This window comes from Grus americana, chromosome 8, assembly GCF_028858705.1.
Source record: "Grus americana isolate bGruAme1 chromosome 8, bGruAme1.mat, whole genome shotgun sequence".
Taxonomy (NCBI): domain Eukaryota; kingdom Metazoa; phylum Chordata; class Aves; order Gruiformes; family Gruidae; genus Grus; species Grus americana.
Window position 1 is genome coordinate 12,582,671 of NC_072859.1, and position 22,390 is coordinate 12,605,060.

Below are 22,390 nucleotides of genomic sequence, written 5' to 3' on the forward strand. Positions count from 1 at the left end.
TTCTTAAAGAAAATGACTGCATTCTGCCTTCTCAATGTTTGGAATTAACTTGAAATGATTAAGGTAAAAGATCAGACATAAAGGAAAAAGGCAGCTGTAATTCTCCAAATTGAGAAACGGTGCAGAATCTAGAACAGGTTAAGTTTCAGGGAAAGAAGAATGATCTGCAGTGCTCTGTCATACTAAATGAATAAAAAATGCATACTTAATAAGCTTTGTCTTATTAAGTACTTTTTCTCCTACATCAAATAGACATGGATTATTAAAAATTAATTTAACACAATATTTAGAACTAATTTTAGGAGTTAATTTAATTAAAATTCATCTTTAATAGGGTATTTAGAATGGTTTCACTTTTTTGACAGTGATATGAACTTGCCATAGTTGGCATGTTAAAATATATGTAAAATTCAAAATTGGTAAATATTCTTTGGACAATAATAAGCACAGCTGTTTGAGCAGCATTGGGGTTTTTTATTGGAAAATATCCAATTTTCCAATATATGGAAATATATTGGATTACTATATGGTTTATGATAGTATGAAGATTTTTGAACCATAGAACTGCTTCCTGTGTTGTTTCTTTTTGAAACATTATATCTTTAGTGTACTTTATAGCATGATGACTTTAAAATAAGGAAAAGGGAAGAAGGACGTGTCAAATTCAGAATGATACTTGCCTTGAATTTTGTATTCGGGTAACATCTAATTACATTAATGTCTTGTGAACAGGCAAGACTGTATACAAATGCATGCTTGTCTTTCTTCCAAACATCATACCCTTAAGGCTTTGTAGCTATATTTGGAAAATGATTTACATGAATATTTGGTGGACTGATGTGAAGGGGCCTAAACAGTAATCCAACTTTTAAGGGTTTCATGGATCATCTCCTTCTTTGTAACAGTGTATAGGTTTTTAATAATAGCTAGGGCAAATACTAATTCTTAGATTCTTGCATATGCCTTTCCTGGGGAAAATCGAAGTCAAACTACAGATGTTTGCCCTATTTGTTCACAGTGTTCCTTAGTATATGTATGTGTACTGAAACTGAAGAAGCTATTACATATCACATACAGAAGTGCTATTTAGAATATATACAGTTTGAGACTGCTAGCTTTTACTAAAACAAGCTATGCTATTTTTGTGCCAGGTTTCCACTAGCTTAAATAATTTTAATCAAGATTTTCTCTAAAGTACTGAATTGACTTTATTTTCAGGAGCAGTTAAACCCTCTCACAGGATTCACTGTGCACAGCTCTTCATTATCAGGTTGGTCTTTTGATTAAAGTATTATTTGTGTTTATGAATAAACATGATATTTATTGTGTCCCATTTAAACTTGCAGCTTGACTAAGGTCAATTCTGATGTCTCAAATCAGGATGCTGAAAGGAAGTTTATGAAGATGAAATGTTTTAGACTGCATGTGGCAATATCACTGACCAGGAGATGGCACACAAAACAGATCAACCTTAGGTTGTTCAAAACTGTAAAAATCCAAATAAAGTAGATTAAAAAAAACCCAAAACCCCAACCAATGACAACAAAAACCCCCCACAAAACCAGTGCAGTATCCTGAATAAAAGGGAAATAACTTGATAGCTATTGAGCAAGTTAGTGAGGATTGATTATGGTCAGCATAGCTGACCAGAATGTTTCTGGTAAGTGCTTTAAATGAATAATAACTCAGTAAAGAAGTGGTATAAATAAATTCTACTTATTAAGATAAATAAAACCCAACTAATTGTAAGAGCTGGAAGAGTTAATTATCTGCCTCCCCAGAGATTTCTGAAATAGATCTAATAGCTAATAAACTTCTGATGTGTTTGTCCTGTCTCCCATCTGTTTCTGTGGTATTAGGCTCTATTGCATGCTTCTTGTTATTATGTTGATAAGGTTTGGATCATTTGGTTACAGCTGGGTTATGTGGAACTCATAATGGTTAGTTGTTGGGATTTTTTTCTATTTAAACTGAGTAGAAGAAACAGAGGAAGGGGCTTCTGAAATGACAGAAAAATTCTTATGCAAAAGTCCTTTGCACTTTCTTCCTCATTCACAAAACAAACACATCTTAATGTGGTCCTGTAAGCAAGCAGTTCACTGAGAACATCCACAAAATAAAATGCACTGACACTAGCTCACACTCAAATGAGGATACTGAGGAAACATTAGTAAAGCAATTTAAACAAACAAAAAAAACCCAACAAAAAAACAGAACAAGCAAGCACAACAAAAAACCCCAAACCAAACTAGTGCTGCCTTTACAAGTATATGAACAATTTTAGTTGTGAGTGGAAGGGCAGTGCATACAACTCTGAACTTAGGCAAAGCTTTGCTACCTTGTGCTTAGAGCTTTCCCCTCACATAAAGAAGTTACTTAATTTCTAGTTTTTAACAAGGAAGCAACAAAATGAAAATAACCTGTCCCACAGAAGTGTTAACAAATATATTAAGATGTGTTTGCCTTTCTCCTTGTTGGCAGAGCCTGCTGTGCAGCCATAGAGGGAACTGAATCAACTAATTTGTCACAGCAACTTGTAGTGGTGCAACAGGTGGGAAGAGGAGAGCAGGCAAGAATGAGCTGTTGGGTGGGGAAAAGGCAGAACTATTTATTTTGCTTCAAGAGTTACAGAAAGTAATTTTTTCCCATGCTAATCTTTGTCTCTATGTTGTTGTCTTCCCCGTGTCAGAAGGTCCACAAGATGCACCTTAGCTTTCAATGACAGCATTCTGAGTTCTGGTACTTCATTTTTTTTTTTCCCAGTAGTAGTGAAGGAAAATATTTTCCCATACCACAATAATAGTTTTGCCTTGATATATTCCGTATGTGTATGCAACAGGGTTGCGTAGCCTTACTTTCATCCATGAGCCTTATTTTCATTCATGAGATATTTTTTCTGTCCAGATTAAAAAAGCACTAGATCTAAATGACACGTTTCCTCACAACATATGTCACTAAACCAGTGTGAAAACACAGAAGTAGTAAAAGCAAAACATGTAAAAAGAAAAATGCCCTAGTAATTATATTTGTAGCTGCTGGTAAGGTGACTAGCATCTATGAATGTTTTATGTATATACATGTATACTTCATATCTCTGAGAGAACTCTCTACTGTGAGGTCATTACCTGGAGGATTTGTTTGCTGATGAGGTTTCCCTTTTATTCTGTATGGAAACTGTTGATTCATAAAACCAGAAGAAACACAACAACCCACAAAAGAAATTCTAGGCTATTCTGCTGAAATTTCAGGAAAAATTTCTTCCTTTTTAAAATGGAAGACAGCTGAGAGTGGAGTTGGTCATACACAGACCAGTTACTTAATCCTTGCTATACAATTGATTACTGATCTGAATGCCAAATAGTTTTTACTATAATTAGCTGCAATTTTTACCAATCTAGATTTTTTTAATGTAAGAACAGATGCTTACTGCAGTACCAAAAAGCTTGGTTATTCTGAACGCATTATGAGAAAAGAAATACATACCACAAGTAGTTTTGTTAAAAAAATGAGGTGGTAATTTAAAAAAGTTACACAAACTGTATGAACAGCTTTAGTAGTAGTAGGCCTTTACTGAGGAGGATTAATTTTGTCATTTGCAAGGTGAGGAGGGACTATACACAGTGTCCTCACTTTCCCCAAATACTGCTAGTTGTGGAGTCTGCTTAATAATTAACCTACCAATATATCTCAAACTTTAAAATTGATTTTCAGTTGTGAAAGACTGACATATTACTTGTGCTCTCCAGCAGACAGATAAATAACTATGTAATAGTAATAGTACCATTAAGTATTTTGTGGACTGCAGGTGAAGTTTAATAAGCTGCAAAAGTAAAGTTTGAAAAGCAGTAGAGAAACTGAAATGGACACAAACTTTCAGTTAAGTTTGTCATTTTTGTGTTAAAAAAGACATAGTTGTTTAGAAACAGATTCCAAGCTCAAGACATGAGTTTATTGAATGTCTGAGAGATTTGCATTTAAATACAGTTTTTTTAAAAAAAAAAAACGAACAAAACACAAACCACCAACATCCCAAACAGTTTACTATATGAGAATCTCCAGTATTCTTATAACACAGTTTACAAAAAAAACCCCCAAACATTCTACTTCTAAATATGAAGGTTATGTTCCACTTAAAATATGCACAATTAGAGAATCACTTCATAAAGAGTTGTAACTCCAAGTCAGAACAATAAATTACTAAGATACAGTTTTATTAAAAGCTTGATTTCCATGTAAACTTCCCTCCTATTTAAAAGATCTGCTCAGGCAAGAAAATAATTGGTTTCCAATAAACAAAATATCTAATCTACAGCAGTTAGCTGTGGTTTTTAACATAGAATACAACTCTGGGCTATGGAAATTCCCTTAAGAATTACTTAGGTGGCTGTACAATATTTTTTAAAAGTCTGTTTTCTTCAAACTATACCTATTTTTCCTAGTAAACTTAAGTAAGCTACCATCTAACTACTACTGGTTTTAATAGATTTGTCAACAAGTGTAGCAGTGTTAGAGTACTGACAGCAACTTAATTTATTCAAATTTCATGCATCTTTTGGCTTGCAGGAGGATTTTTTTTGGTACAAATTAGTTATATAACAGGAAAGGAAACTATCATGGCTCTTAGAGATTGTTGTATAATAGCAGTTATGTAGTTTCTGTTTAAAATTCCTGTGAAGGACAGAAATGGATAATACCACACTTCTATTAACAGCAGCTAAAATATATTGTTTTATTAGTTCTTTAACCCATTAAAACACTTTAAAGAGATTATAAACAACAGTAGAAAATAAAAGTATTTAGGTACCATAACTGAGAAATAGCTCATATTCGTTAACAGTATTCAAACTTTAAAATCTGAAGTTTCCTTAAAAAACAAATAAAATCAGTTTAATAATTCTACTGTGGATTTATGGAAAACATAGCCTCTTTTTCCTAATTTAACCTATTAGATATGGTCTACTTCAATAAAGGGTGTCAGACATCACTCTGAACAGAATTTAATGCATTCAGAGCTTTCAAAAATGACCACACTATTTGTCTTTTTATTTAATCCAAGCCTTACTGATAAACACCACAACTAATCCTAACAAAATTAAGGTCATTTGCAGTTTAAAATTAAATACAGAAGAGCCAAGCCTGAATTAGAACTGTGTCACCTAACACATCTCTTTAAAAATGGACTCTTTCATAATTCTCAATGAAAATTTTAAGAGATCTTTCATCTTTATTGCCTGTCAGGCAAATCACTATTTGTGCAAATTTAAATAGAATTCATTGACCTTAACATAACAGTGGACAGACAGTGAAGGAAGAAGTGTTCAACAAGTCTGTTGCACACTAAGACTTCTTCAGAGTGCAGAGTACATCTACAATAAAGTGCTTCTCTTAATAAGTTACACTGATAATAGTACAGATGTTTACCTAGTTTTAAAGCTTAATTTGCTCAGTAAATAGTTTTATCTCCCTGGACATCCCCAGTCCCTGCAAGGCACATTCAAAACACAAGCAAAGCATTAACTGTGAAGGATTAAGCTACAATAAAAAGTTCTAAGTGGTAGTAAACTACTGACTAGGTTTGTAAACAGTACCATCCCTTTGAATCTTAAGGTTCATGCATTATTGAAGTGAGTTGCTGTGAAAGCAGCTTTTGAACTCCAGATTTAACAATCAAGCTTTCTTGATAATACCTTACTGTGCCTTAGTATTTTGATGTGGAATCCCACTTCTTTTGTCACTTGCATGAAAATAGATGTCACATTTGATACATTTAAGCCTCTAGACTTCATTTACAGTTAACACAACTGATTACAGGCTGGTTTAGATCTATTTAGTTGTTTGGTTTTTTTTAAATGCACATGAAGTTCACCTCTACTGTTCAAGCTTACAATGAAGTTATGCTCAGTACTCTTAAGAAAAGTTTTTGGTTATGGTAAAACATAGCTGGGCTGTTTGGTGGAGGCCTTAATTTTGACTTCATATTAATTGTGACTTGTAGAAGTAATTAGCTTCTGTAAAACTAAAATGGCAGGTAGGATCAAATTGACTAATTAATTTCTTTAGGTTCATTTAAGAACAACATTTAGAAGCTTCTTTAGAAAAGAAGTTACAAACAAAGTACATCTTCACAAGTGATCTGTGTAAAAACCTGAAATGGGACTCAATCATGCTTCAAAAAATGTTTCATACAACATAAAAAGCAAGTAATTCCACTAACATCAGGTAGAGCTTACAAAAACAGTCCAAGTGCTCACACAAGGTATACAGTGAAACGTTGCCTTCATACCACAGAAGATGAAGCTCTATGAGCAAGAGGCATTCCATTACTTTTCAAAAAAAGATCACATTGAGTTCATTTTGGCTTTCACAACTCTTGCAACAGAGCAAAGAAAAGGTGAAGTATCAGTGCCAGAGCTCCAAGTTATCCTCTTGTTTGTCATTCTAGTCTAGCGTTTTATCACCACCTGCTCATATGCTCCAGATCCTACACTAAAAGAACGTTTGAAAGAAGTTAGTTCAATTCCAATTTAAATGGAAGCTAAACATCAAGCATCACAGATCAGCAAGTTTACTGTTTACAAAAAACCCAAACAACCCACTCAACCAAAAAAAAAAAACCCCAACCAAACAGCTAGTACCAGAAGACCTAAATGTGAAGGGCAGAAAACATGTAATTACCATGCCACTGAGTAACCTACAGTTTAAGGCATTAAAGCATTTTATGTTATACTACAGTCAGAATGAAAAATGATAATGTTACTGAAAAAGAAGTTACTGTTGTACTTCTCTATAGTTCCTTAAACATTATCTTTTGGGTACCTCTCCCATCCCAGCTATATCATATGCAGCTAATACTTTTTATATACATTTATACATAAATAGATAAATGTGTCAAAAAGAAAAACAACCAGTAAGTGATAGTCATCTTATGTTAAGATACAAGAAAAACGTCTTCCAGTCTTTTGTTCACACTGAATTGCAAATGCACAGCTACAAAACTGTCTCACCTTCCACGTGACAGAGCATAGTGGATTGTTTTACATGGCAAATTGCAGTACTGTGTCAAAAATTAATAGGGCAAGGTCTGCCTTCCTATAATATTCTGCCTGTACTGTTCTGGCAACTGAATTAAGACAGATCTCTATATTCTACTGTAGTGTTCTCTGTAACCATACGCATTATCCTAGATAGAAATTAAGTGTGCCCAGTTTGCAAATAAGCCAATGAATTATCTTTTAACCATCAGTATTGCTTGCTTGTGTAAAATACATTTGTTCTCTAACTTTCAGCACATTATCAGCTGTCTTTATAACTAATTCCAGAAGTACTTGCTGAAATACTGATGCTACTCTAATTTCCTGAGATAAAATCTTAAAGAGTTACACCGGAGTACAGAATCGTGGTATTAGAGCATATTTATACCTGGTTTTAATGTTTTATCATCTGAGAAGACTCTAATTCATTCAGGTCAAGTCATACATCAGTATTTGAAGAGGGTTTAGAGAAGAAAAAAATTTCTATGGTTCTAAAACAACTACCAGAAGATAATCTGAAGCAGATTATCAAAGGAGAGATTATAGGGCTACAAATAGTTAAAAGATGAACAAGCCATTGAAACAGGAATAGTGTAGCATATGGAAACAGAAAGAGTTGCGAGCAAAACTGAAGAAAATTAGGCTTGTTATCAGGAAGACATAAAAGTTTGATACTGTAAAGGTGGATGTGTACAGCACTTAAGACTTTTCTTCCAGTTCCAATGTAGTAAGAATATAGAGCTAAGATTTCAAACTGGTGCCTGTTTCCATACTGAAACATTGCACATATCTGAAAACTTTGGAACTGAGACTCTTCAGAACCTTGGAAAGTTATAATTCTTATGGCTGACAATCAGTTCTATTTTGGAACTAACCTATGTGTTTTGCTTTAAAACCTGATAATCTATTTCTTTTGGTGCCTTTAAATGATATAGAATAAAAAGATACAGAGATCAAGAATGTATATACAGAATAATTGCTGTATAAGATGCTTTTTTTTTTTTTTTTTTAGTATTACCTATGGATCAGTTGTTCAGGCTACATACCTGTTAGGTAGATGATGGCTTCCAAAAGAAGTGCTTCCACCAGGGCCCACAAATAATCTTAAACCTTCTTCTAAAAAGCAAGGGAATTAACATATGTTAGCTTCCTTTAATGTTGCCCTAGCTAAAACTAAGTCATTTTAAATCTACCAGTTTTGTGACTGATACTTTCAGATGCAAATGTTTTAAGTAATGAAGAACCAAACTTCATATGGTATACGTTGGAGGAACTACTTTCCTCGTAGATTTGTTTCCACTCTTTTCAGTCTTAAAGTAATTCTCTGGCAAAGTTACCCAAGTCATGCAAGGGTCTTTTCAACTTCTGGGAGACCGGATGAAGTAGAAAACGTCCTTATGATTACAAACAGCAGGGACTATGAAGATAGTGGATATTCCTAAGGCCTGTAATGTGCATCAATTTTCCTTAAGCTTCCTTATTTATCTCCTTACCTTCTGCACTTGAGTCTAAACTGAAATCTTGACTCTGGAGTATTTTTTCAACTATGTCATCAGCATCAACTCTGGTAGCATCAACCCTCTTCAGCTGTGATTCCACAGAGTCTTGCTTTACAGGATGTCTGCAAAAATAAATGTATTTAGAGCTCTTAGAAGTGATAGAGTAAATTATGTTTTACTTTTGCTAGATGAGGCTTTCAAGTTAAGCATACCTGCAGAGTCTTTCTGATGGTGCATCTTTAACAGGTGTATCAATATTAGCTTCAGTTACTTTTGGCTCACTTTCTTCACATGGCTCTAGAATACTTCCAATTCCTGTTGATGTACTACTCACTGAGGTGTTTCTCCTGTGGCAGAGTTCAGACAGACTGGATGATCTAGAGTGACATGTGCTATATCCTGTTGGGAAAGTGCAGGAAAACTAGGGTAGGTATGTTCTTGTCAGCTAAGATCACGACTTATGTTTTACTATCCTGAAAGCAGAATTTGTGTTTTGTCTTCTTATAAAGAGACTTCAAAAGCCTTATGAATGTATGTGCATACACCAACTAGGCAAATCACTTGGGTTTTGTATTCTAGCACATGCTGTTTTCTCTTTCTTCTAAATAACTCTTGCTTCCTAACAAATATAATGACTTGGTGTTATTACTTGCCCTTCAGCTTTTAGAGCTAAGTCTGCATTTGTAAGTTATTTGTTTTTACAAATGGAAGAAGTAAAAATCTCATTCAGATATGTTCATTGGAGGCAGCTAAGGGAAAAGGCTGTCTCACATCCGAACAGATAATTCATTGTGCTTTTAAGAGAAAAAAAATAATGTTACCCTCCCCACTCCTGAAACTCCTAGGGAAAAGCTTTCAACTTTGAAACATTTTTTAAAGCACATAAAGTATACTCTATTTTCTACAGTCTAAAACTGTGAAAATAAATAAACCCCAACAATTCATAACAAAATTGTTAACAGCTACCTGACAGTTTTGACTGCTGACTGGCATAGCTTGATGTTCTGGAATGTCCACATGCACCAAGTTCATCTGGGACTGAGGCACTCTTGAATGAGACATCTGCAACATGTGCAAGTCAGATACTGTTGCTAAAGCCATCTGTGTTATTACTTTGCCTGTAATCTTGATTAGACTCAAATGTCAGATTTCCTGGAGGAATAAGGGACTTGACACTGTTTTTGTACAAACCCTTTGAAGATTCAAGTGCTACAAAAATACCATGTACGTTAACAAATGTGCATTCCTTAAAAAAAATCATAATATGTTTCTGAGTAAAATAAAGAGTACCATTGGATTAGAAAGATTTATATGAAATGTAGTTCTAGATTTGGTTTCCATAGTAGAATGGCATGCGAGATGTTTTCTGGCTGAAAAAAGTAACTGCGGTTAAGACAACTTAGGCTGTGTTTAGGGTGGAAACTAATAAGCTATGTAAGAGCCTGAAGGTTGTAAAAACAAAAAACACCAAAAACCCCACCCCACTCCCAAATTTCAACCTGTAGTAAAGTGTTTTAATAGTAGAATAACTACTTCAATTTTAAACAATACTTAGAACTTTTACCACTCAAAATTTACTCAGTTATGCATATCCCTATGTTTCATAACTTGAAAATCGAGGACCAAATTAAATGCTCAGTCAAAATACAAATCCAAAGCAAATCAAGGAACGTGTCACACAGAAAAATGTTAAAAAGAAGGCAGGCTCTCAATCCAATTTCTGTTCTTTCTTTCCATTAAATAAACTGTTACAAAAGTAGAAAAGAGAGACTCCACTAATGTTATCTAGGAGAGTTTGTCTCAACAAATAACCAAAGAAGGTCCCTCTGTGGGCTAACTGTCAGCATCCCTTTAAGATTTGAAGTATTTCATACATGTCCTTGAAGTTATGAAGCCAGTTATAAAAGAATTGGGAAATTAAGAACATTACTTTATACCTGCTATGCCCAGATGTACTACTTTTAAGTTTTCTCCACCTTTCCTGTCTTCATGCAAAGATTCTGATTCTCCAGCAATTGCTATAGACATTGCTGTGGAAGGAGGCCTGTAAGGAAAAGGTGGTTAAGATTTGCTGTACTTTTACTGTAATCCCTCCAAATTGATCAGCACAGATTTTTCTTTTCAAGTAAGTTGGCATAATTCATACTGTGCTTCAGGTTAATAGGCTTATAATGGGTTTTTTCCCTGAAAATATGCTGCCTAGCCCCCTGTTAAAAAAAAAAAAAAAAAGGGAAAAGTTTTTGATACTGAGTTTAAAGACATTTTACAGAATCCATCTGCTCAGCCCTCAGTCCTGCAGGCTTCTGGGGATTCTTGGAAAGGCTTTTCCTTTTTTGATGATTGATGGATTGATATGCATTTATTTTGAAGTTCTTAATTATTTTTTAAGTGTATGAATCACAGGATAATTTATGTGCTAAGAATATATATAATTCAGTACTTCATGGAATACATGACAAGATGCTAAGTTAAAAAAACAACCAAACAAACCTGCACAACAACAGTTGGCCTACTTGGCTTGTGCAGTGTGATGCACTCCTGGCTTTGTTTCATCTCTGTTACAGTACATGAGGAGATTCTGGGCTGATAACCCTCCCACTCCTAACAAAGGGGCCTATGTTACCATCTCCATGTATTCCCCTCTGAATTCTACCTCCCACAAAATAAAAAATCATCAAGTATGACATAATTTAAATTTGCTTCAATATTAAAAAAGCTTTTAATAAAGGCTTCTTCATAAAATATGTAGCTGATTCCAGATTGTGAAAACGTTTTAAGGTTTATTTTTCCTTCTACAAAGGACATCTGTATTAGATAAATTTTTTGTTCTGTTTGTATTGAAAGTTTATGTTCCAGAAAATGGTGATACCATCAGTTTGGAAGAAAATGCTAAGTGTGAATAATTTAGAGATTTAGTTAGAGATTTTTTCCTAGGCAGCCAGAAAACTATTTAGGTACTAATTTCAACTACTTCAGTACAGCCAGTAAAAAACAGAAATACATTGTTTTATTAGTACACATGATTAATGATTAGTTAGTTGCCTTTGAGAAACTGTTTATTAGTACCAGTGATGTATTTGTTAACAGGTCTGAGAAAGTAAATCAAGAGGTGCCAGATAACTAGGGATACAGAAAAGCTTTGCCCAGTCAAATTCAGTTAAACCCTCTTACTATTTATTCAGTAAGCATAAGAGGAGATTTTACAGTGTTCTATTCTTCTTGAAGGTTAGAAGAAGAGAAGAGAAAGGGCCTTTAGTGGTGCAAGGGGACACTGAAGAGTTCTTCTAGTAAATCATCTAAGCTAGACTGGTGCAGGCAATGTTCTCAGATCTCCTCAGAAACAATGGTAAGGATACAGCCACAGCAGTAATGCACAAAGTCTCTAGTTGCTACAGAAAACAGTTCTTGATTGTGCTAGTTACACCAGAACACACCTTGAACCAGCTAAAACCTACAAATCATGAGGTACTTCATACTGGTACCTTAGACTGAGTTGGGAGATCAGTGCTGCTTTTCTTGGAGCTGCAGCTTCATTTCACTTTAAACACAATCTTTTTTACTTAAGGAAGACTTCAGTATATGTTTACTGCTACAGATTAAGGCTGTATGAGATTATTATCCCTCTTCATTGGATTGTTCAGAGGGACATTGATTGCCAACATTAATCTGATAAAAGATGAGGTTAAATTGAGTTTATGAGAGTATTTTGAATAAAAAACCTAATCCATACAGAAGTAAAAGTGGTTTAGTGTAGCAGTTTAAGCAAGCACTATATATTTACAACGGAAGATCTCTTTGATTCAACATAAGGCCTGAAAGTATAAATGAAAGTCGAGAACCTACACAAAAAGTTGAGATTGACTTAAGGGTGAAGCTAGCAATTTTTTTCAGATTTTTTTCCTTAAGCTCATTTTTTCTTTTCAAGTTACATCTAATACTTGGAACTCTGCCTTAGATTGTTTTTGAATGAGCTAACATGAGAACAGGCACGTTGTCTTAGACCAAAGATCTGTCTAGCCTTGCATCCTGCTTCTGTCAGCAGCAAGCCACAGATGCTGAGAGAATATGGCACACATAGTAATGTATCTGCTGAATATTCTTCCAGCATCTCCTCATCTGTAAGTTAGGTATTTCTTGAGCCTCATATGATGTTTTAGACTCAATAGCCCTCAATAATTTTTCATTCACAAATTTGTCTTAATTCTTTCTTGAGCTTTTAGTATTCACAATCTGTAGTAGCAAAGAGTTCCACAGCTTAATCACATGTTATGGGAAGAGAACACATCCTCTCATTTTGATTCCATCTCCTGCTAGTTTCACTATAACAACGCGGTCAATGACGTGAGCTGAAGAAAAATTTGAGTTAAACTAGAACTTAAAGGATCAAATTTATTTTGAAGGAATTATTTCACAACCCCTCCCTCAAACATTGTGTGACAAGTAAAATACAACTAAGTTGGTTTAAACCTGATCTAGACACAATTGCCATCTACTGTCATGTGGAATAAGAAAAGATTGGCATTAAACTGAAAAGCACATACACTTTGAACAACCCAGTCTACCAACATTCTGAATTACAGAAAAGCAGTGGCAAAGAATCTTGGCAAGTATTGAGAAATTTTCCACCCTGCTCTCATGGAAGCAGATTCTCTACATATCTCTAAACCTATCCTTAAAATGAATGGTATTTAGGTTATTATAAAATATCTCTTATAATACAAAGGACATGTGAGAGTTCTTCACTTCCTACTAATCAGGATAATTAAGTCATGATTAGAAAGATAGTGGTGTTCTCTGGAAATAGGAAGCTTGCCAGTTGCACTGTTTCGCTTTAGTTATCCGCTAAGCTTGGGTGCCTCATAACAAAATGGCTTATTAGTCTAGAAAGAAGGCAACATTTTCATCTTACTCATGACTTGGTTTTTCCCTAGTATGTGTGATTTTTCTGTCCTGTGGTTAGTTATGGAAGCTAACATACTCTGGCAAAGCTATTGTATTTCCTTAACTACAGATTAAGGACAAAGGATCTCAAATACATAGCAGTGATTTTCCTAGCTACCTCCTCCTTCAGATGTTACCTCTTGCATGTTTTATTAAGTTGCATAATATCTTTGCCAACTAAAAATCTGTTAGTGCTTTCTCTGGTACTAAGTCATATCGCACTTCTAGATTTTTTTTTTTAATAAATCTTTTAAATTCATCTGAGACTTGTGAATAAAAGGTGTAACAGCACATTTTCCAAACCCAAGTATTAGTCAGATCACTCCATACCACATATCTTTATATAAGCTTGCTGCAGGAACAGTTTCCCTGAAGTATTTTATTTATTTATTTTTAAATTAAATATGTACAGGCTAGTATCTTAGTTTGAAAATATTGCAAGTATTAAATAGCAAGGAGAACTATGACACTTGTACTGGTATTTTTACCATGTTAGCCATTATTCAGCTACTATCTCAGTTCTTTGTGCCTTTTTTTTTTTTTGTTAAATACTGTTGCCATGTTGGAGAGATTTATAAACACAAATTAGAGGGGTAATTCTGAACATGAAATGTATGACCAAAACACTATCCCACACAAATTTTTTATAAACTTACGTTTTAAAGCATGGGTCTCCAGACATTAGCTGCATATTGATCAAAACCTACACATTAAGAAAAAAAACCAAAACACAGTAAGAAAAAAAAATGTGGAATTGGTCTATGATATGCGGTCCTGTCACTAAGTTATACTTGCCACAGATCTTATATTTACGTAAAATAAAATGGCATCACCACATATGCAAATATACACACTTATGCAAAAAACATCTTTTTTTCTTAGTACACATTTAAACAACACAAAGCAGCTTTTAAAGTAACGTAGTTGTGCATACAAGATTCTGCAAAAGATACCTAGATCAGTAAGAATCTTAGAATCATTAACAGTTAAGATGGCTTCAAGGGAAAAAGAGAGAGACAGGAAATCTAAAATATTCATGAACAAACAGAATACTGTTTCAAACAGTGGGTGCCGAAGTATGTTCTTTCTTTACTGAGAGTGTTTAGCAAACTGCTAGCATATGAGAACGGGTTGTGCTAACATTAAAGTAAAGCCACAAAAGGTAAATAATGCCATAGGACAACAACGCATTGAGAAGGCTTGCTAACTGGGTCAAAGCCATCAATTAAAAGTTTTCTGGACAAAGTCTATGACTGTCTTAAAGAAATCAGCGCACACTGAAATAGTATACTCAGTAGTATGAGAAATTAATCTTAGTGTCTTAGTAGGAAAAGAAATTCTTAAAAAATTTACTTGTAACATCCTGTAATTATTTTCAGGTTTATGCAGCTTATTCAATTTTTTAAAACTCCCTAGACTAATGAGAGAGAACAGCAGGGTGGGTTTCTTCCAACAGTGCTCACCAGTTGTTACATTGATTACTATCAAATAGAAAAGGGAAAGTTCCAGGAGTCATGGAGGTGTTAAAGCTGGCTTATAAATAAGCCAATTAAGAGATTCACCCTTAGAAAAGCTGCACAGGAAGTTGCCCAGTCTTAAAGATATAAATACTACATTTATACTAATGTATCAACTTTTTCATCGTGCTTCCCTATTCCATTTTTCAATTCCTGTTAGAATAGGAATACCTTTTGAAAGCTTTTCTTTTACAGCTATCCAGCCCCACTTCAAAGAGTAGGACAAATTCTATTTTTGACTGCATGGATTTTAATGATTGTCTCTAAACAAGGCTGATGTTTTTACTTTAAATAGTTTTCCTTCTAGAAAGAGGTTCAGCAAATATGTTTTAAATTTCATTAAGTGCTTAATAATACCACTTGTTCTCTGCTTTATTAGTTTAAGTATGAGAAAGGAAGCAAATTACTTTGAGAATGGAGTTATCCTGTCTTGTATTTTTGGTATCATAACCTTCCAGTAAACAGCGACGAGTGGTATTTCCCGATCCAGCAAACTCCGCTAGATTTAGATCTGCAAATCCCAGCTGTTAAGAGAAAATTACAAAGTTAGTAGTAAGCATATAACTAAATGCAGGTACTTGGTACATGCACAGTATTGAGTGCCACTCAACAGCAGTTTCTCTCATATTTGAGTAAGAGGATGCCTATTAAAGGGAGTGGCCCAAGGCAAAAAGCAGAAAATAAACTTTAAGTGTCAAATTCTGCATAGCTCTATTTTCAGTTAAAAATTAAAGTTTCAAGAGAGAAAAAGAACAAGAGAGTTTTCTTTATTTTTGAAAATAAACACGTGCAGAAGGGTTTACTTTTAATCAACCCTTTCAACATACTAAATGAAAAGAAAAAAACCATTCTGGTGGTATAATATTATGATATACTTATTAAACACAGCAATCAAGAGTTCCAACACCACCACGTCCCCATAATGCACATAATGAAATCCTGGGTATTAGAGTACTATTCTGGAATTACTTTAAAAGGGCGTAAAATGACCAGAAAGAAAAGCTAATTTGTAGGCAAAATTAGATACATCTCAATTTACCTTTGCATACGCCTTTCCTCCTTTTAACTCCTAGAAGAAAAGACATACCATTAAAGATACTGACTGGGTTTTTTTGTTTTGGTTTCTTTACAAAAGTAAACGGTAATCTTAATTTTCAAGTAGCTCAACACACATTTGCTAGGCTGTACTGTTGTCATTTAGAACTTAGTATTAATAATGTCCTTGGTGCAGGCCTGCAGGAGACTGTAATCTTGCAGAAGGGAGGAAGGGTGAGAACCTGATGCCAACCAGCATTTGGCTCTTGCAAAGTCTAGCCCCAAAGGTACAAAGAGCTGCATACAAAATTCTGGTACTTGGCATAGTTCAAGGCTTCTAAGTTTACTGCTGCTTGCTAGAAGTATCTATCAAGGGCTAACTTGATAAAAACTGATGAGCAATTCCTTTTCAATAAGAACATAAAAAACCATGAATTAGTCAAACTAAGGTAATTAATAAGATTGTTATGAAATTTTGACTAGAAGAATACCTGACATGGTTGCAGCTAAAATTTGCTTTATGAAGTTTATCAGACATTTTAAATAAGTAATTATCAGACATTTAAAATAAAACCAAAACAAATTAAGAAAGAACAGGGAAAGAAGAGAGGAGGGAAAAAGAGCTACTTACCTTTCGTACAGACACCCTGCAAATGCAAGTATCCAGAATTCCTGTTGTGGCACTGGCACTGATTTTACACATAAATAAGAACTTTTTCTTCCAGCGGACACAGTTTGCCTGTACTACCTCCCTGCAAATAGAGGATATATGCCTAGTATCAGTTGCATATACATTCAGTACCATAGCATGCAATAGGACAGCTCAAGAACAAACACTGGTTCCACTGTTTGTAGAGTGGTGACTTCATGCAAAATCTGTTCCAAGGCCTGAGTAATCATCCTTCCTTCTCTTTGTGCAGCAAGACTAATAACTGTTTCAAACCTTAAACGCAATATTAGACCTACAGAAAAATTCAGCAGCTGTGTGTTTTTGCAAATGGATGAGACTGTGATTTCTCCAGTTAGCCTCAGGAGCGTGAAGTCTTCCTGAACATTAGCTCCCAGGTACTGTCTTCCAAGCTGCTGAGCTTTGGAATGTGCTCAAGATACTGTCTTTGACAAGTAGTTTTTCAATACAGAGAACAGGAGCATCATACAAGCAGAACTAGATAAATTTGAGGCCTGGAAAAGTACAAAGGAGATAATGTACAATAACCAGATACAAAGTAATGCACTTGGGGCAAACAAGAATTTCAGCTACACACTGGGAGCTTGCCATTTGAGAGCAAAATACGATGACTAATATCTGAATGGATTTGTTCATCACCTGAGGATTACAACCTGACAGCATGATGCAGCTGAGAAAAAGGCAAAATGTAGGATGCTTTAAGCTATATTAATGTCATTATATAAGGCTCAAACGGAACATGTTATTCTGTTTGGGTAACTCTCGTTAAGCAAAAACAGACTCCAACATGAACAGTTACAGGGAGTACAGCTAGAAAACTCTTGTATCTTACAAGAAAAAATTACATATGATAAAAATACACTAGTGATTCAAACACTTTAGAGACCAAGTAACTTTAAGTCAAATAACAAGTGATTAGAACCAAAATAAGGCATAATCAAACACCCATTTAAAACTGAATATTACCACAGAGCAAGTTTCTAGAAGAGCCTTCAAATAAAAGAAGTAGGAGCAAAAAAAAAAAAAATCTTACTGTAATTAAAGGCAAGGTTGGCCAGTTTGTCAGTAACAGGGGACACAAGGACTGTGATTCTGAAGGACCTGCCTCAATGATCAAAAGCTCTTTTCTAGTCCCACGTTTCTAAACTCAGAACTTGGAACTGTCGAGAAACTATGATAATTTCTTCTACGGTTCTAATTGTTCAAATACAGTCTTCACATATTAAAGCAATATTTGTCCCTTTCTTCCAGTTTTCTAATACATACATTCCTACGTTTTACATTAACTTCTTACAGCAGCTTATTATTGAAGATCCAGTTTGACATCTTTAACAGACGTAGAATATGGTTCCACATAAGCCGGAGTCAGAATTTATCACAGCTATGAGGAAATGATGAATCGCAAGGCTCATGCAAAAGCTCCCATTTGCTGTACTGGTGAGACTGCCAGCTACAGCACTCACTGCCACCGTGACTTCCTAAGGTAGGAATAAACTAGTCTGCCTAAAATGAGTCAGTTTAATGACCACAATATACTAACGGATTCTGATGATACAACACTGAGTCATATTCAAGCATGAGACCTAAAAGGAGCAAACTCTGTAGACCATGATCTACTTTTTATCTGTTATGTTTTACATTGTAAACTTTCCTGTGCTTTGAAAAAAAATAATCCCAACTGCCAGTACATGAGTTACTTAAATCCAAAATAGCACCAGAATTCAAAAAAAGCAAATGTCAAATAGTTATATCCTCTACTGGAAACAGGCTCAGGCAAGAAGTCATCAAATAAAATACAACCTTAAAGGGATATTTGATAACAGGTAACATTTATTACACTTAGAAGGCCTAGGAATAACTGTTGTAACACTTATGTGATAGTTGCTCAACTCTCAGGTAAAGAAAATAGTCACCTAGACGTCCATTATCAAGCAGAACACAGCTATCCACGTGCATGGGTATCTGGGGTCTGCATATTTGCAGGTTTCATACACTGTGCTTAAAGATAATGCAACTCCTGAGAACACTCTGTTTTTCTGCAGATGACACTGGTCCACTCTTACTCAAAATAACTTAGAAATGAAATCTCCAGAATTGATTTTAAGTTCTTTGTTTCCTAAGTAACATTTTGAGCTTATCCTAAAAATGAAAAAATAGAAGGCCCTCTTCTCTCTTCAAAACACCACCACATCAAAACCATTTTTACCACAAGCAGGAAAAAAGGAGAAAAACCTTTTTCATGAGCTGTCTAGCTACAAATCTTTGCTTCAGATAAAGAAGTGATATTTATGTCACTATCTGAAGTTATTAAATTCACTGTAGAACTCTGATCCTTCTGTCCACAGTTCTATCAGGATAGAATGAGAATGCTAGAAACTTATGAAGCAATACTAATGTCCTCTTGCGAGCACCAGAAGCAACAGGCCTCCATTGATATAGAAAGACAATAGACTTGCTCAGGCCTCAACACTGCTGGTAGTTACGCGAACATTTGGGAGCTTGTTAGACTAAAAAGACTGAGCAGGAAGGTGAGCTTGAATGCAGATTACCTAAGTGATGTGGCTGGTCAAGATTTTCTTTCGCTAAACCCATCACATTTTGGCACACTGGTAGTATTCCTCCCAAAACACCCCCAAACACATAGACACAAAAAGTCCCAGAATCAGATTTTATATCTGGTTTCAGCACAGAGTAAAAAATCTCAGTTTTAACACACCACTATAATTAAATAATGTCTAAATTAAGAGGATAATTAAAAATGCTGTTGCCCAAACAAAGTGGTTGCTGTAGCTAGCTGTCTGTTTTACTGGACTTTAAAGAAGTACTGAAATTAAACCTTACCAGAAATATCTAATCAAACTAAAATGCATGCAATTATACAAACCTTTATTAAGTTTCAAAAAGCAAGAATTCTTAACAATCCTTTGACTTAACCTCTTCCTGCATTCTATCTTTAGTTTCAGATCAAGGCATATCAGCTATGGCCATGAATTCACAGGGGGCCTGCGTTTGCACATTACTATGCATCCAATAATATCTGCCAAACAATTCCAGCCTCAAGTGTTCTTTTGGAAACTAGAAGCAGTGTAGATTTTCTGCTGTTCATTATAAGGCTATAAAACAATGCTACAAGACTGGAAGTATTCACTTGTCATCCATAAAGGTCAGAAAATCCCTTCTCATAGCGTTTGTTCATCATAAAAGTAGGACAGCTGTCATCGCCCTTACCACTCTTCCCTTATCACCCAGGACAACCAATAACAGAATCACTTCTCCTATTCATCATTTTGATAAGTTCTCATGGTGTTTTTACATCTGTAACTTAGTAAGTAATAATACTTTTTCCTACAGAAAATGTTTCTGTAAACTCATAAGGTCAAAATAATGTGCCAAAATCTTTGTACAACTCAGTAGTATGGTTCAGGTTATGTTTCTGCTTCTCAGAACACCTTTCTACCTCTACAGCAAACCACAGTCAAAGCACCTTTACACTGTACGGTTATATAGTATTCCAGACATCACTAACATTATAGTAAAAGACAATTTAGTCAACATTAAATGTATTTTTGCTTGTAAATACAAGATAAATGTAAGTCACATCTGCTGGAGAAATGTTAAGTGTCCTTAAAGCCTTTAAGGATTTTGAATTTATTTCAAAATCATTGTTTAAGTAAGGAAGATAGCACAAAACCACTATGCTTTTGGAAGACTCAGTCCACTCATAGCACAGGTCAGGACTTATTCAGGCAAATAATTTAATAAATATTAAATAGGATGATCAGGTTTTTAATTTCTCTTACAAACAAGAAAGTAAAAGTTACAGTAAAAAGGCCTCAGTTATAGATAATGATGCTCTAATCCTTGTAAAAATAAAATCACGTAAAACCAGGAATACCCCTTCCTCCCCATACAAACATCAAAAAAGTATCATAGTTTCTTTTCACTGGCACATTGTTTTTAAAAAACTGGATATTTCAAACATTTGTACACAATCTGCAAAAAAACCCCAACCAACTGCCTGTCCCCCTCCCCCAGTTCTTCTAATTCCATTATATAAAGAAAAATTTGATGTATTTTTGTGTGAAGAAAAGCACCAGCAAGTTATTCCCCTCATGCTGAAAAAAACCATCAAATAATCAGAATATTTAACTTTAAAGAGTAATATGTAAGTTTACAAGATTCTTAGTTCAAGTGCAAGGCCCTTAGAAAATAAACAGTTATATTGATTGGTTACTATGGAAATGAACCCAGATAACTCCTTGGCAGCTGTGCTTATGCTACAGGGCAAGCTGGAGAAAGCTTTCCGTTATGAGTCAGTTTCCTATGAGCCTCACAGTCACTTTACCACATGCAAAGCAAAACCAGTTGTTTTACGAATCAAAATATATCTTAGTTACTAAGATGCATTCAAATACATACTAGGTTGTAGCGCTTTGGTGTAACTTAACGAATGCTCACAGTAAAACCTAACCTAGAACAAATTGAATAGACAGATATTTTAAGATAAATTGATTCCAAAGTATAGTTTCAGTTACCATCAGTTTAAATTTTATTTCTTTTCTTTAGAGGGACAATTTCACATTGACTAAATTTCAAATGCAAGATTTCGGCTGTAGACAAGTCTTTTTCTGTATGTATTTTATGTACCATACGCAATTGCAATTTAGAATGATAAATAGTCTTGGCTTTTCTCTTCCGATCCACAGAAGAGAAAATCAACAAGAAAACCAACACAAAAGAAACAATAAATCCTCATCCAGTCAACTCCTCATCTTAAGCTGTTAAGAAGTGATGGGCTTTTTTTTTTTTTTGAAGGTGTTTATGACCAGCAGATTGTTTGTTCATTTCCACATGGATAATGATACAAAAAATGGCTTGTTTTAGCAAATAACTACAAATGCAAAAATAAATCACTTAAAGACCTTATGTGTCATGGGAAAAATCCCTTCGTGCCAAATGGAAAAGCTTTAGCAGGAGAGGCTTAGAAATAAAACAGCCAAAACTCCTTCTGGGCATTTACCAAAATACTGTGTTCCAATAATTAGAAAATTGTTTATTTGAGTTTTTATCTGAATTATTCTAGACAGCCAATTATATCATTTAGCCATATGGAGATTATTATGTTAAACAGATTGTTTTTCTAGTGCAATTACTTTACAATCACTGGTCACCGAAGAAACAAAAAATGGGGAGCATTTGTTTTCAGTTTTAAGATACCATTCAGTCTTTACATCCAGACTACTTTCATATGAAACTACTTCTAGAAATACTTTTGGAATCAATTGGGTCAGTACACTTCTTTATGTTAAGGGGTATTTGCTTAGATATCTTACAGCTTTTTCACTCCATGAGGTAAATGGGAAAATTATTGTTGTTATTTTTTAAAGCTGGTAGTTTGATAGGAGGCTTGCTGTGGACTTCTAAGAATTTTTGAGGCCAGGTTCTCAGAGTCCAAAGTACAGTGAATAAAATGCCTTTAGAAGAGTTATCTCTGAGCAAGTGCAACTTTTCCAATATTGCTTAAGTTTTGTTTGCTTCTTTTAGGGGAAAATATATCACATTGACGAGAGAGGCCAAGAGAAGTGAGGCTGCTGCAGCTCCACTCCTTGGATCCAACCAGTAGTGAGGCTGAAGATGTATTCCTGGTGAGCACCCACACACATCACACATACACAGCTG

The 22,390-nt window shown here is 34.7% G+C and overlaps 1 protein-coding gene across 2 annotated transcripts in view; it reads right to left on the reverse strand.

The window, feature by feature from the left end:
- Positions 1-3,931: 3,931 nt before the first annotated feature.
- Positions 3,932-22,390, reverse strand: part of EEIG2 (EEIG family member 2) — a 28,114-nt gene continuing 9,655 nt past the window's right edge. The window contains exons 2-11 of one of the 2 annotated variants that reach the window (XM_054833751.1): positions 16,655-16,775; positions 16,028-16,057; positions 15,396-15,512; positions 14,128-14,174; positions 10,468-10,574; positions 9,497-9,592; positions 8,743-8,929; positions 8,525-8,652; positions 8,078-8,147; positions 3,932-6,481 (exon numbers count right to left, since the gene is read on the reverse strand). In XM_054833751.1, the coding sequence (XP_054689726.1) occupies positions 6,466-6,481; positions 8,078-8,147; positions 8,525-8,652; positions 8,743-8,929; positions 9,497-9,592; positions 10,468-10,574; positions 14,128-14,174; positions 15,396-15,512; positions 16,028-16,057; positions 16,655-16,775 (919 nt within the window). In that variant the 3' untranslated portion in view covers positions 3,932-6,465. Of the gene's footprint in view, positions 6,487-8,077; positions 8,148-8,524; positions 8,653-8,742; positions 8,930-9,496; positions 9,593-10,467; positions 10,575-14,127; positions 14,175-15,395; positions 15,513-16,027; positions 16,058-16,654; positions 16,776-22,390 lie in introns of both variants that reach the window. The other variant, XM_054833750.1, reaches the window with a different exon arrangement.